The sequence below is a fragment of the Mirounga angustirostris genome, unplaced genomic scaffold, assembly GCF_029215605.1.
Source record: "Mirounga angustirostris isolate CCGP_5_RB_7025 unplaced genomic scaffold, mMirAng1.0.hap1 SCAF_10, whole genome shotgun sequence".
In the NCBI taxonomy this organism is placed as follows: Eukaryota; Metazoa; Chordata; class Mammalia; order Carnivora; family Phocidae; genus Mirounga; species Mirounga angustirostris.
Window position 1 is genome coordinate 107871408 of NW_026991718.1, and position 13974 is coordinate 107885381.

Consider the following 13974-nt stretch of genomic DNA (forward strand, 5'->3'; position numbering starts at 1 on the left):
CAGCTTGCCAGGCATTGGAATTAGTAAACTGATGTAATACATTTAGCAGAGTCGGGCATGTAGGTACACAGTAAGCAGTAGGTAGCGTCCCTGCTTCATATTTAGCCCTAAGTTTATTTCCAGGGACTGAATAAACCCCACCTGCCCTGACAATGCAGTCTCTTCAGAGGAAGGCCATTTCTCCTCTGCTGCATTCCACACTGTTGAAGACTTTGGAAAGTCAGAAATGAGGTGTCAGCGTTTTGATGGCCCTGGAGATAAAGTCAGAGTTCAAGAAGGAGGTCAGAACAGAGCTAGGGAAGAGATTCCAGGGAGTGGGCAGCAGGAGAGGAGAGGCAAAGGCTCCGTGTAAGCACTGGGGGACAGGGATTAGGCCTGTGTTTCTGATGTTGCAAATATATATAATAGGCACTCGATTGATAGTCACTGAGTTGCTTCTTGTTTGTTTTGAGCATCTAAGGCAGATCAGCCTTCCATGCATAATCTTCATATTTGATTTATTGTTTCAAGCGTCCCTGGGGCCAGCCTCCCCCTCCCCCTGGCACATCTGATCTGCTGGGAGGTGGGCTTTGCACAGCCTGGATGCTTTTCCTCCAGGGAGCTCTTACTCATCCCTCCAGACCATCTCTAGGGAGCCCTCTGCAGCTCTTTAGAGCTGCTCCTCCGTGCTGGGTGCCCACATGCCGTGACAATTGCAGCAGTACAGTGATTTGATCATAAGTTTGTGGCTTACTCATCTCTGTATTCCCCTCCCCCTCCTGTCTAATAAGTGCTAGTCATGTAGTAGGTTCCCAAAAATGTTTGCTGAAAATGGCAGGCTTCCTTATAATGTAATGCAGCCCAGTAGAAGTCATTTTTGCTTAATTCTTCAGTTTGCGTGCCCTTTTTCGCTGCTCCCCTGCACTTGATCATGTGTGGGCGGGGGGCGGGGTAGATCATAGCAGCAGAGCCTGGTCTCTAGGGTCAGCTGGGCCAGATTCGAGCCGGACAGCCATCCCTTCGTTGGCTCAGTAAGAGTCTTCTCTGATTCTTAACCGATTGGCGTTTGGGTCCCGTGAGACGCTGTTGGAAGGCCTAGCCCAGCACCAGGCAGCGGAAGCCCTGTGTGGTGGCGGGCACAGCCTGCATTCGCCTGCGCCGCTCCTCTGTGCAGCGGCCACCCACATGTGCCCCAGAGCACTTGAACTAGTGCCTGGTGCGGCTGACTGGGGGACTAGCGCTTATGTTTCATTTCCTTTTACTTAAATTTAAGTAGCTGTCTTCTCACCGGAATCACACTTGAAGCCGTATAGACACTCCCCGGGCGCTTCAGGAACCTCTTTTACTCAGCTTGTGTCCTCGGGGTACTTTCCTGGAAGAGGCAGCATACAGCAAGGGCCAACAGTGCAGGATCCTTGAGCCTAGTGCCCGCTCCACATCCCACTGCCTGGGGGACAGCAGGCTAGGTTCGAAGTTTCTAGAAGGCAGAGATCAGGTTGAACAGATAAAGATGAGACCACGTGGAAAATATTATAATGGTTCTGCAGAAGCCCAGTGTGGGAGAGCAGAGCCTTGACATCAAGGGAGACTTTTTTTTAAGAGGAGGTAGCATTTGGGTAGTGTTTCGAAGGATGTGTCTGGAACCAGCCAGAAGGGAGGATGTGAGAGTGTTCTGGGTAGACAGGCCTAGGGATGCCTGAGAAGGGGTTTTATTTCATGAGCACCAGAGGATTTAAGGGGGGCAGAAGGGCACCGACCTCCCAAATCACAGTGTTTGAAAGGTCACTCTGCCACAATGGAGAGGACAGGGAGGCAGAGGAAAGGCCAGAGTCAGCAAGCCCAGGTGGGAGGCTGTCATTATAGCCTCATGCTGGCCAGGCAGTGTTAACACCGTTTTACATCTTGTCTCATTTAACCCCTAAAGCAAAACCTCGTGGTTTATCTTTATAAAAGCAAGGATCCCGCCACCCAGGGAGGCCAAGTGACTTGTCCTGGTCACGTGGTTAGAGTGGAGTGGGGTACACACCAGGCAGGGGGCGCTGAGAATCCACACTCCTTGCCCTTTTGGCTGTGCCACCTCTCACGGGCAAGACACCCTGAGGAGAGGGGATTCCAGAAGTATCTGGGACTCTTGTCTGATTCAGGGTGTGGGGAAGATGGAGACGAAGGTGAATCAGCTTTGGGGTGGGTTAACTTGGTAAAGGGTGATTCCAAGAGCCCAGAAGAGAAAAGCAGGAGGAAGTGGGGTTTTTGCATTTGACGTTAGAAGGTCATCCCAGCCACTGACTGTAAGGGCATTCGAAACCCGGGACAGAGCTGGAGCAGGGCCATGCCCAAAGTGACATCACCCAGGGCGCCAAGAAGCAGAGGCCGCGCCCTGGTGCTGCCTTCCTCCCAGGGAGGTGGGGGGGGGGAGAGGGACGGGGGGACAGGATGAGAAAGAGGAGAGGGAATCTCTTCACTCTGGGTGTCTTTATAGTAGTTGTGCCCTGAGATCAATCCTCATTATCTGACAAGACCTCTCAACTAAAAGTTTGAAGAATAATCTAGGGGTTGTCTCGGGCTTTTGTCACATTTGCCCCCGGGGTGGGGGGGCACTGGATGAGAATGGGTGCAGAACTGGCGCTGAGTGCCGTCTGGCTTCTGGTATGTCCCCAGGTCGGCAGTCGCCGGGTGATCCAGTATGGTGCGGCCCTCATGCTGGCGCTGGGCATGATCGGCAAGTTTAGTGCCCTCTTCGCCTCCCTCCCGGATCCGGTGCTCGGCGCCCTCTTCTGTACTCTCTTCGGTAAAATCCCATTTCCTTGGTAGCCTGACCTCTCTCCTCTTCACGTTTGCTAACGAATCCCTTCCATGAGATGGAAGGTAATAATACATTTCTGTTTAAAAATCCAAAGTGATACACCTTGAAAACATAAAAATCTTCATCCATCTCTGAGTTGAATTTATGTTAAAGGTAGAACCAAATGTAGCATACTTGTGCTAGAAAAAATAAGATGACCATAATCTTTAATTGGTTTATCTAATCGATTTAAATTCTCCCCTAGTGGCCATTTAAAACTGACCATTTTTACCACGGGATTTGACATGATTTATGTGCCATCCAGTTGTGGTCAGGGCCCAGATCTTCTGGTGGGTTTCCCAGTTTAATCAAAATGTTTGCAGAGAGGTTCTCAGGGGGCAACTGATGTCCTTAGTTTTCTGCTTGGTCTAAAGAAAGTGTCATGTGATGTTTGTGTCCCTGTGTCAGTCCAGATGGTGCTTAGGCCAAGAGTCATTTGGATCAGAGAGGCAGGTGGTCCCATTTCAACCCTGTCCTGTCACTGTTCTGTGTCCCAGCTGGTTTCTGGTGGGACAGAGAAGGGACGATGTGGGGAGGCTGTGCATGGCCCGTCACCCATCTGTAGGTGAGCTCAGTGCAAATTGCCGTCTGCTGTTTCTCTCCAGGAATGATCACAGCTGTTGGGCTCTCCAACCTGCAGTTCATCGACTTAAATTCTTCCCGGAACCTCTTTGTGCTTGGATTTTCAATCTTCTTTGGGCTCGTCCTTCCAAGTTACCTCAGACAGAACCCTCTCGTCACAGGTAAGGAAAACTGGCCTCAAATCTTGGGGGTAGTTGGAACCCCAGCCGCTGGTTCACAGACAGCCCATCCCCAGTCAGAGAGGGCTTTGGAACTTCAGGAGTTGTCTCCTCAGATATTCATCCATGTATTTCATTCAAGCCTTGCTCTGCCGCCGCTGATCTGGAAGCCCCCCCTCGGCATGAACTGGCGTGTGCATGTGACTCATGTCCACGTTAAGGTCTTTATTGACTGGGACTCTGTCTTTTGGGAGAATGCCTTTGTGTAAAACCTTTTGATTTGTCAGACTAATGCTTTATGAAAATGTATAATTTCTTAAAACTCTGCTTCATAGACTTTCAAATACATGTCTTTCTACTGGGATTATAACTACTTTGAATTCAAGATTAACCTTTTTTTTTAAAAGATTTTATTCATTTATTTAACTGACAGAGAGAGACAGTGAGAGAGGGAACACAAGCAGGGTGAGGGGCAGAGGGAGAAGCAGGCTTCCTGCAGAGCAGGGAGCCCGATGCGGGGCTCGATCCCAGGACCCTGAGATCATGACCTAAACCGAAGGCAGACGCTTAACTGACTGAGCCACCCAGGCGCCCCTAAATTAACTATTTTAAAGTGAACGGTTCAGTGCCATCTTAGTACATTTCCGATGTCATGTAACCACCATCTGTATTTAGTTTCCAAAACCATCTCCTCACCCCAAAATAAAATTCCACACCCATTAAGCAGTTAATCCCTATTATCCCCCCTTCTCCCAGCCCCTGGCAACCACCAGTTTTGCTTTCTGTTTCTGTGGATTTACCTATTCTGGATATTTCACATATATGGAATAATACAATACGTGATGTCTGGCTTCTTTCACTTAGCATAATGTTTTTGAAATTTAGGTAAAAATATTCCTTTTCATGACTAATATTCCATTGTGTGTGTATATATACACACACACACCATAATCTATGGACACTGGGCTGTTCTCCCCTCTGACAGTTGTGAACAGCACAGCTGTGAACAATGGTGTACCAGTGCGGTCCGTCCTCACTCAGCTAGCCGTGTCCGGGAAAGTCACTGTGAGCATGGAGTTAGCAAATCCTGACCCACCCCTTCTAGGGCGACAGCGGCCAACAGCAGGGTAACCCCTCTAACACAGCACGGCACGGCCTCAGGGAGGCCTGCTCTTAGGAACAGTAGACAGCACTCGGGGGCCATCGTAAACAACGAAATCACCAACCCAAACCACAGAAATGGGGAGGAAGGGCTATCAAACAGACTGCTGCAAGCACACTTGAGATGAGGTATGAGAGCTGAGACAAGGAGCCAGAGCGTTACCTTGTTTAATCTCCGCTGGGATCACACATGTTGGGCGACCCAAAGTTTGTGCTGCTCTGTGAATGAGCGTGAAAGCCAGGAGTACTCATTTTGGGTTTATAGATAAATTTGAGGGTGTAGGTCAATTCACAAATACAGAATCTGCCAGTAGTGGGGATCAGCTGTATTTGAGTCGTTGCTCTCAGTTCTCTTGGGTATATACCTAGGAGTAGAATTGCTGGGGGATAGGGTAATTCTAGGTTGTAACGTTTTGAGGAACTGCCAAGCTCATTTCCACCAGTTATGCTCAGGGGTTTCTATTTCTCCACATTCTTGCCAACACTTGTTATTTTCCGTTGATGATCATATATTTTAAAGATTTTATTTTATTTTAGAGAGAGAGCGCTCGGGTGTGCACATATGTGAGTGGGCGTGGCGGGGTGGGGTGGGGTGGGGCGGGCTCCCCGCTGAGCTCAGAGCCTGACGCAGGTCGTGGTCTCATGACATGGAGATCATGACCTGAGCTGAAACCAACTGAGCCACCCAGGTGTGGGAGCTTCTGATAACAAGGAGATTCTTGCTGCTTTTTACGTTTTAATATATCACATTCATATGAGTTCATTTATATACATCCAATTGTTCCTAATTAAAAGCAGCTAAGCACAAATCAGTGACCCAGGATTCTGAAACCCTTTATCTGATTGCAAATACCACAAATATTTTCATTGTCGTCTTACTCACTTTGTAATATTTTCAGCCTTACAACAGCCATCTTTTTATTAATTTTTTTCTTAATCTGCTAACACCACACCCCAGTGGCTTTCTAGTTCATTATAGGGTGAGTTTCACTGTTAGATTTATCTTCTGTGGACCACTTTTGGGGAATTTTCCTTATAGAGATAATCTTGATTATTGTTGAAATTATTTATAACAGTTTAAAATGTTACTGGCAAAAATTTGTCTGCTCCTGTACAACAGAAATTTGCACTTTCATGCATCACATTGGTGATTGGTGCCCACCCCAGTGCTTCTTCCTGACTGTGGCAGTGACCCTACCACTGTGTTCTGTTTCCAGGAATAACAGGAATCGATCAGGTGTTGAATGTTCTTCTCACAACTGCTATGTTTGTAGGAGGCTGCGTGGCTTTTATCTTGGATAACACCATCCCAGGTATGTGGTACATACCCAACATGCCTTTTCCACATGGGAAGTACTCGTTCTGCCAAATAAATATGGAAGCAGGCAGAGTGAATCAGTTCAAAGCCATCGCTGGTTAAAACGGTCTTCAAGTGGTTAAGACACTCCCAGCCTCCTTTTATGAGGTTTTTTTGCTGATAAACCTAGCGGGTTTTTTCCTCCCTGCTGAGTTAGGAGAAAGCAGGAAGTCCCTCACCCGTAGGCACTCTCCAGGCTGCCTGCCTCCTGTCAGCTGGCCTCAGTCCCTGCAGCGGCTTCTGTCAGCTTGCTCAGACGCTCCCCTGAGCTGCTGACAGCCCGTGGAGTTCCTCCCCTCCTTCCTGAGGCGAGCCCCCCACCAACTAAGACCAAAAGATGGTGAGTATGGCGGGCACAGGCTGTTGCCAGGATTGGTGACTGAGGGACGGATGGAGGCGGCTGTCTTCCCTGACGCCCGGGACCCTTGTTCCTCAGCATTCTATGCCCAGTGCTGGGCCCTGGACGAGGATGTGTTGTGGGCCCTGCCTCGCAGCCTTCCCAGCTTCCCAGAGGAGGCTGCTGGTGCTGTTGGAAAGTGCTGCTACGGACACGCTGGTAGATTGCCCTTCCATCAAGGAAGGGTGATGCTTATTCTTGAGCTTGAAGGTTTTGTTGAGGTATTTGCCCTGAAGACTGCACACCTCCAAAAAGTCTCAATGAAGAGGTTGCTGGGGAAACTAGGGATGAACACATCAGGCAGAAGGAATCACATGCACGAATCCGTGGCACATGTTAGATTCATGGATGTCATAACTAACACACGCTCTGAGCGAACTGAGAGGGAGGCACAGGAGTCAGACAGATGGAAACGAAAGCTTCGCTACAGAAACATTGATGGGAGGGCATGGTTTAGATGTAAGAAATAATGATGTTCCTTATATCGCACCAGGGACTCGAACCCCTCGTCTAGGCTTGGGCAGAGAAGTGTGTTGTCTGGTGTCCCATGTGCCAGTGCACCTCTCTGCACTGAGAAGATTTATGAAGTCAGCCCAGGGCTCAGGGGTTGCTGAGCCCTCTGGGCCCAGATCATTCTCCCTGACTCATCTGTCAGGGTATAGAGTGGCCCCAGTTGTTAACTCCAGTGGAAGTTCACCCTCACAAAAGGGACATGACAAGTGGGGAGCACAAGCGAGTGTATCCCTCTCCCTTTCTCCCTCCCCCATCTCTCTCTCTCTCTCTCTCTCACACACACGCGCGCGCGCGTGCACGCGCACACACACGGAGCAAAGTAGGATAAAACTCGGTATGCCTAGATGGGGGGTGGTTTGTCCTGACCAATTGTTGAAGGCATTATAAATGGTACAATGAAGACTGGGTCCCTTTTTGTAGAGATCACATTTGCAATTTAGAAGTTCTTTTGTTGTTTACTGAGAACAGATTTGGGGAAGGAGATGGGGAGATGGAAGGGCAGCCAGCCAGTAAGGGGGGGACCGTTCTGATGACCCTGGAAAGCAGTAACGTGGCACAGGCCAGACTTCAACAGTGACAGTGGAGGAAATGGGTCACGTGGAAGGACAGGGAGGAGGCAGAGCCATCAGATGGCTTGACTGTGGAGCAAAGGGAACAAGGATGGGTTGGCGATTCTCAGATTTCTGGCTCAGGCACCTGGATGGCCGAGTGCTGTCAATTCCTCCACAAGGGCTCCTTGCTGTCCTCCCGGCAGGTTCCATATATGGGACGGCACACTGGGCAATCTCAACTCTTGGTGGAACTGTCAAGCTAAACATTCCACTACATTGTTTTGTGTGTGTATGTCTGTGCGTGTGTGTTGCAGGTACTCCAGAGGAAAGAGGAATCAGGAAATGGAAGAAGGGTGTGGGCAAAGGGAGCAAGTCGCTCGATGGCATGGAATCCTACGATTTGCCATTTGGCATGAACATTATTAAAAAATACAGATGCTTCAGCTACTTACCCATCAGCCCAACCTTTGTGGGCTACACGTGGAAAGGCCTTGGGAAGAGTGCCACCAGCCGGAGTTCAGACGAGGACTCACAGGCCACGGTATAGCTGTAGATCACCCTGTGGCCCAGCCGCAGTGAGGCATGAATCTGTAGTTCCTTGCTGAGTAACAAGCAGTAACATATATGTTTGTATATCTGCATTTACCTTCTGCACCCAGAGCTAAGACGATTACAGATAGCTTTTTTGTTGTGGGTGGTGATTGTGTCTAATATCGTGTCTCACCTGTCTCCTTATTTAAGCCCTACCCCTTGCCCTTGAGAGCATCCATTGAACTTCCTGTCCTCCTGTGGGAGTGGGTGTTTGAAATCCACAGCAGTTCCTTGGTTTTGGTCTCCTCCTACCACCCTAGGCTAGCTTTCTTACAAGCTGCTGCCACGGTCCAGGGGCTTTCTGTCCCGGAAGCACCTGGACCTGCTTCTGTTTTATTTGACCTCGGCCTGCAACCCGCAGAGACCCCCCTCTGGTCAAGGGGCACCAGTATCCTCACACGGTCACAACTGACGGTCAAATGGGATTCTGCGTTCCCTGATCCTCCTGCAGGAGGAGGCTATTGACCTGATTGAAAACCATGACATGGTTACCCCAGGCCCATGTCTGTGCGTGGGTAAGGTCTGTACAGGTATTATTAGAACTGAAATCTGTTTGGGGAATTGGAGGGAAAGGGAAAGTACCTGGAAGTCCTATCTGATTCTCAGCTGCTCTTTCTTGGTGTCACCCTGGCCCACGCTGGGCCAGCACATTTCATGGGCTTCTTTTTCACTCTGATTGAGACACTCTTTCTGACATTTATCACTCTGGGCTGGTGTGATGGGTAGAGTGCCACACAAGGGCACTAAGCAGATGTTTATGGGAGTCTCGACTCTGCTGTCATGTGGATGTCGGTTACTGTTGCGCTTGTCTATAAATTACAAGATTTTATTCCTATTTAATGTTATTGACTATAGCAGGTTTTTGAAATCAGTGTTTTCCATGTGACCTTCTTACCTTGCATCCCTGTTACTTGTCCCCCACCCCTCACCTCCCGTTAAGAAAAGAACCAGCATTTGTAAAGCTGTGGACACCATCAGGGAAGCTTGTCGTCATGGCTTTTGAAGGCCAGTAACCATTATTGTGGTTGTGTTTTGTATTGCTTGATACCATGAAAGTGTAAATACTGTAATGCCTAATCTATTTATCAAAACTGACTACTGGACCAGAGCCCAGAAACCATGGGTTAAGTTATACGTGAATTTGTTTTGTGAAGAAGGGAAGCTGGGGGCAGGTAATCAACGGAGCCGCCATATTGAAGGGTCGGGCATCCTGGTAAATTCATCACTGCAGTTCTGTTTCGAGTCTTTTCTGGCACTTGAGGCTTAAGGAGACTGTGTGTGGGTTGCCATGTTTTGTGCCCACTGGATCTTAATTTTGCAGAGGGGAAGATTAGACCTCTACCCTGGCCAAATGCACCTTTCCTTTTTAAGTCATTGCAGAAGGTGGTGAGAAAAGCAGTTGGCAGGGCCTCTTCCGTCGAGTTCTCGTTCATAACACTAAATCCTTTCTGAAAAAATGACTTCTGCGGAATTTGGTTTGAAATTTGTCAGCCAAAGGAAAATCCTGAAACACCAAGGAGTGACCTCGCCGCGTGAGGTAGTGCGACCTAGGCGGTTCTTTGACCTGGTTGAGCCTTGGACGGCTGCAGGTGTTCCTGTCTCTGACGGCAGGGCACGGTTCTCAGCCGCCGTGTGTCCACAGGCTGCGTCCCCTGCCCCCGCAGCTGGCTCTGCTCCACCACACTGGCACGTCCTTGGCAGCGTTATTGTCCCCCTAGCCTCCCGGACTCTAGGGAAGCTTGGGGCTGCAAGGCGTGTTCTGGCAAGAACAGTTTCACAGCCGCTGAGTTGTATGGCAAGATCTGGTTGCCGATTAAGTAAAAAAAGATTAGCTTCTAAATTGCATTTAATTTTGTGTGTTGTTTTTAAAAATTGTATCTGATGCATGGTTAACTTTAGAAGCACACTGGTTAACGACTTTCATCCCTTTAACTTGGTAAGCACTCGATGCCGAAGGCCCTCCTGCACCGAGTCACTCTCAGTTTCCTTCTATTTGTGTTTTTGCTCAGCATCTCTAATTTCGCTGCTCTGAAAAGTGGGGAAAACTGTTAAACATGCCAGAGATTCTAGCTCTCTAGGGGAGCAGAAGGACCAAATATCCAAATAAAGGCATCTGAACCATTGGATAATCTTAACTTTCAACCTGGCATCTTCCCTCCCAGTGAGTGACACTCAGGATATGTGCTTCAGACATCCAGAAACCCACTTGGGCTGGGTTTTATTGGGCGGTCCCAAGTCTGCTGGTCTGGGGGATGTCTTCTGCAAGCATTTGAATGTGGAGGGAAGCCCTGTACCCCCGCCTTCTGTTAGAAATGAGGGGTTTTGTCCTTCTTGTTCCATTGGGGCCAACTTTAGATTCCCTAAGGCAGGGGGAAGGGGGACAGGAGGTGGGGAGGAAAGAGGGCAGCCCGACTAGAGGGCCCGTTGAGTCTGGTACTTTCTGCACAGCCTGTGAAACTCACCTCGGCTTGAGTGATTTGGAGTCTCCTGATGATTAATGTCATTTTAGACGGTGGTCCTGCTGGCAGATATGCTACAGAATGAGTCTGTAATCAAGAGAAAAATGTATTCGTCTGCTCCTTAGGCTTAAGCACATGCATGAAAGGGAGGTTTGGGGGAACACAGTGGCCGTTCCTCGTCTGCGTTTGTGCACTTCCCACTTACGTTGTTGGCCTGCGCTGCTGGGGCGGGTACCCACCAGGCTTTGTTTGGCCAGTAGAATGTTTCCAAGGGTTTGGGATGTAAATGTCCTTGGGCGGGGCATTCAGACTCCAGTTTCCATAGTGACCACCTACCCACCATCTTTACATTCACCTTGGGGGACTTGATGTGAGAAGCAGAAAGTATTTATAAGGACAGTAGGTGCTGTCATATCACGGTGGGTGGCAAGGGAGATCCCACCACTGGTTTTAATAAAACACCTAACATGGTTGACAGAATGATGGGAAATGGCTCCAGTCTTTGTCTCGTTAGGGAATTAAACTGAGATTCGTTCATACGAACTGAGACTCTTTCTTAAGAGGGTTTCGGATGTTAACTTGTAGTAAGTTTCTGGTGATGGGTGAGGGCAAGAGAAGTGGCTTAACCAGGCCAGCTAGAATGAAGCATCACGAGTCCCCAATGGTTTCCCATTTTCATAGTAACAAATTCACACACAGGATTTGCTTTATACTGTAGAATACTGACTTTCATGATGACGACTTGGTTTATGCATGAATCTTGCAGTATTTCCATATAGTAAAATAACATTTCTACCCAGGATAATAGTCACAGTTTTCCAGGGAGGGAATGATACAATTTTCATGACAATGTCATGTGATAATAGAATTTCTCCATTGATGAATCTCTAGTATGTGTGTATACTTTATTTACCCATGCGTCTACTTTCTCACCATGAGCCAACTTGTTCCTTCTTCAGTTCACGGCCCTGCTGAAATACCAGTACCGGCAGCTTTGACTTGAGGTTGGCAGTTACGATCTTCTGTAATACCGATGTGGCAGGCGTGGCCAGGCCAGGTGGAAGGTGGATAGGTGGCTGTGGCAGAAGCCTCATTCCGGAACCTGGCCGGCGCGGGGCCATGCTGTCGCTGTGGGTGGGGCCTGAGACTTCGGGGGGGTGGGGCTTGGCCTCAGAGAAGCGCCGGGGGTTTTCACACGCTGTGCGTGTGGTGCTCTGTCCCCTTAGGATTTGGACACCTGCCACTTGACCTGCAGTCACATCCTGAGTAGCGCAGGAAGACCACTTGCAGTGGCAGGCATTCGGCTCCCACCCGTGGACGCGGAAGGCACGTTAGCGCTGGGCACCCCTTTTCAGCAGCCTCACACACATTCCTGTCCTTTGAGGTTGTTCTTGACCGTGCCTCGTCCTCACTCCACAGAAGCCACATCTGGCGTCCTTAGACTTGCTGTGTTTGTCTCCTGGCACGTAGGGCACCCTCACCAGTGTTGCCGTCTTACTGACAGTTCAAGTTAATACCCTTTTCTGTTCGTTGGTAACCTTTGTTTGACCCATTAATAAATTTCTGACTGTTCTTAAAGCAGTGGGGATGCCTATATTTTCCTTGAGTTTTTGTGACTGACTTTGGCTATCTACCTTTCGGGGATTTTCTTTGTTTTTTATTTTTATTTTGCATACCGAGGGTATTTGGGGGTGGGGTTGTTTTTTGAGATGTGTAATTCTTTTATGGAGTTTTTAAAAAGAATTTTCATATTGTTTTTCTAACATGGCTTCATTAAACGTTTAAGTATTTTAAAAATATGTAATATTTGGACCAGATGTTGTGAATAATAGTAGAGATAAAGCTATTTTATTCTGTATTTTTAAAACCGTTCTGTACAAATAAAAGCTCTCCTGGACACAGTTCTGTGTTCATGTGCCTCCTTCTTTGGCTGGTCTTTAAGAAATTTGCCATTAATTAAAAGTCATCACCTAGGGAAGGGAAATCGACTAATAAAAAACTCGCTTCGGCAAGCCTCAGATGTTACCGTTGTCAGGGTCCTGGAAGACTCAAAAGGAGGAAAGCAGGAGCCAAAGCATCCTCTGTTCTGCGCCCAGAGAACCACAGCAGGCGCCTTGGGGGGAAGCCTGAGTGAGCCTTCCATTCTGGGATGCACCCTGCTGGACTGTGGGTGAAACTGCGCGTCTCTTACTAAGGCAGCGACATCTGGAGGCTGGACAGAGAACTGTCTGTCCACGCGGTGGGACCAAAGGCTCCCAGAGCAGCTTCAGCCGGCCGAGTATCGGCGCTGGGGCAAGGAGCTCTGAGGCGTGGGTGCCATAAAGGCCCGGAGCTGAGCTTGAGAGCAGCTGGTGAAAGCTCATTCTGTCAGGCCTCCCGGTGGGGCATGAACATGGGCGCAGAGGGACTCCCATGTATTTCTTCCTTTAGAGCAAACTTAGAGTTCCCCCATTCCTGTCTCCATCCGTGCTTCGTCTCTGGCATTTCGGGCCATGAGTGGCCCCCACAGCTACTCCCATAGGGTGTGCATTCTGCCGTCTCCTGTCCCCAGTACCCTGACCTGTAAGCCGCCACTGGGCAACCAGTCAGTCACAAGGTGAAATGTTTACACTATGGACATGCAAAAAAAAACCACCAAAAACAAGGCATTAAAATAATACCCGTGTTCCCACCTCCAGCGGGACAAAAGCACATTACCGGTACTTCAGACTGACCTCCTCCCACCCCCCCGCCGTGCCCCATCCACCAAGAGAGAATCACTGTCTGGGTTTTGGGTTGGTCCTTCCCTTGCTTCACAATCTTGCCCATATATACGCGTCCGTAAACAGTTTACTGTTTAGTCTGTTTTGCATGTTTTTTAACATTATGTAAAAAGAATAACGATGTTGTATGTATTATCACATTTCACCCACTATTGTGAGATTCTTTCATGTTGGTATGTGTCTATAATGTAGTTCATCCATCTTCACTGCTGGGTAGTAAAATTTAGGATTACCAAAGACAAAGCTCATTCTGAAAGCTTATGGAGACCATGAACCAGAAGCAATGGACATCAGATATTCCAGCAGCAACCCTGTGTGTGGAGTTAACATTTCTAAGGACTGAAGGAAAAAAAACTTCGAACTTAAGAATTTCACGTCTAGCCACCCAAATGACCCCATTTAAATACTGGGATGAAGTAGTTGACTCAGGAGGAGACAAACCCAGGAGGCGCTGTAGGAGATGATAGAGGGCAAGGTGAGCAGTAAATACCTTGGTAAACCTGCTGTCTTGGCCCATTTTGGCTGCACAGAAAACCATAGACTGGGTGGCTTCGAAACAAACATTTCTCAAGGTTTTGGAGGCTGGAAGTCACGGCTCCAGCAGGTGCAGTGTCTGGTGAGG

The 13974-nt window shown here is 48.6% G+C and overlaps 1 protein-coding gene across 6 annotated transcripts in view; it reads left to right on the forward strand.

Moving 5' to 3' along the window:
* Window positions 1-13688, forward strand: part of SLC23A2 (solute carrier family 23 member 2) — a 146330-nt gene extending 132642 nt beyond the window's left edge. For all 6 annotated transcript variants that reach the window (XM_064572853.1, XM_064572851.1, XM_064572855.1 and 3 more), the window contains 4 exons: window positions 2638-2767; window positions 3427-3564; window positions 5940-6035; window positions 7855-13688. In XM_064572853.1, the coding sequence (XP_064428923.1) occupies window positions 2638-2767; window positions 3427-3564; window positions 5940-6035; window positions 7855-8087 (597 nt within the window). In that variant the 3' untranslated portion in view covers window positions 8088-13688. The remainder of the gene's footprint in view (window positions 1-2637; window positions 2768-3426; window positions 3565-5939; window positions 6036-7854) is intronic.
* The last annotated feature ends 286 nt before the right edge of the window (window positions 13689-13974 follow it).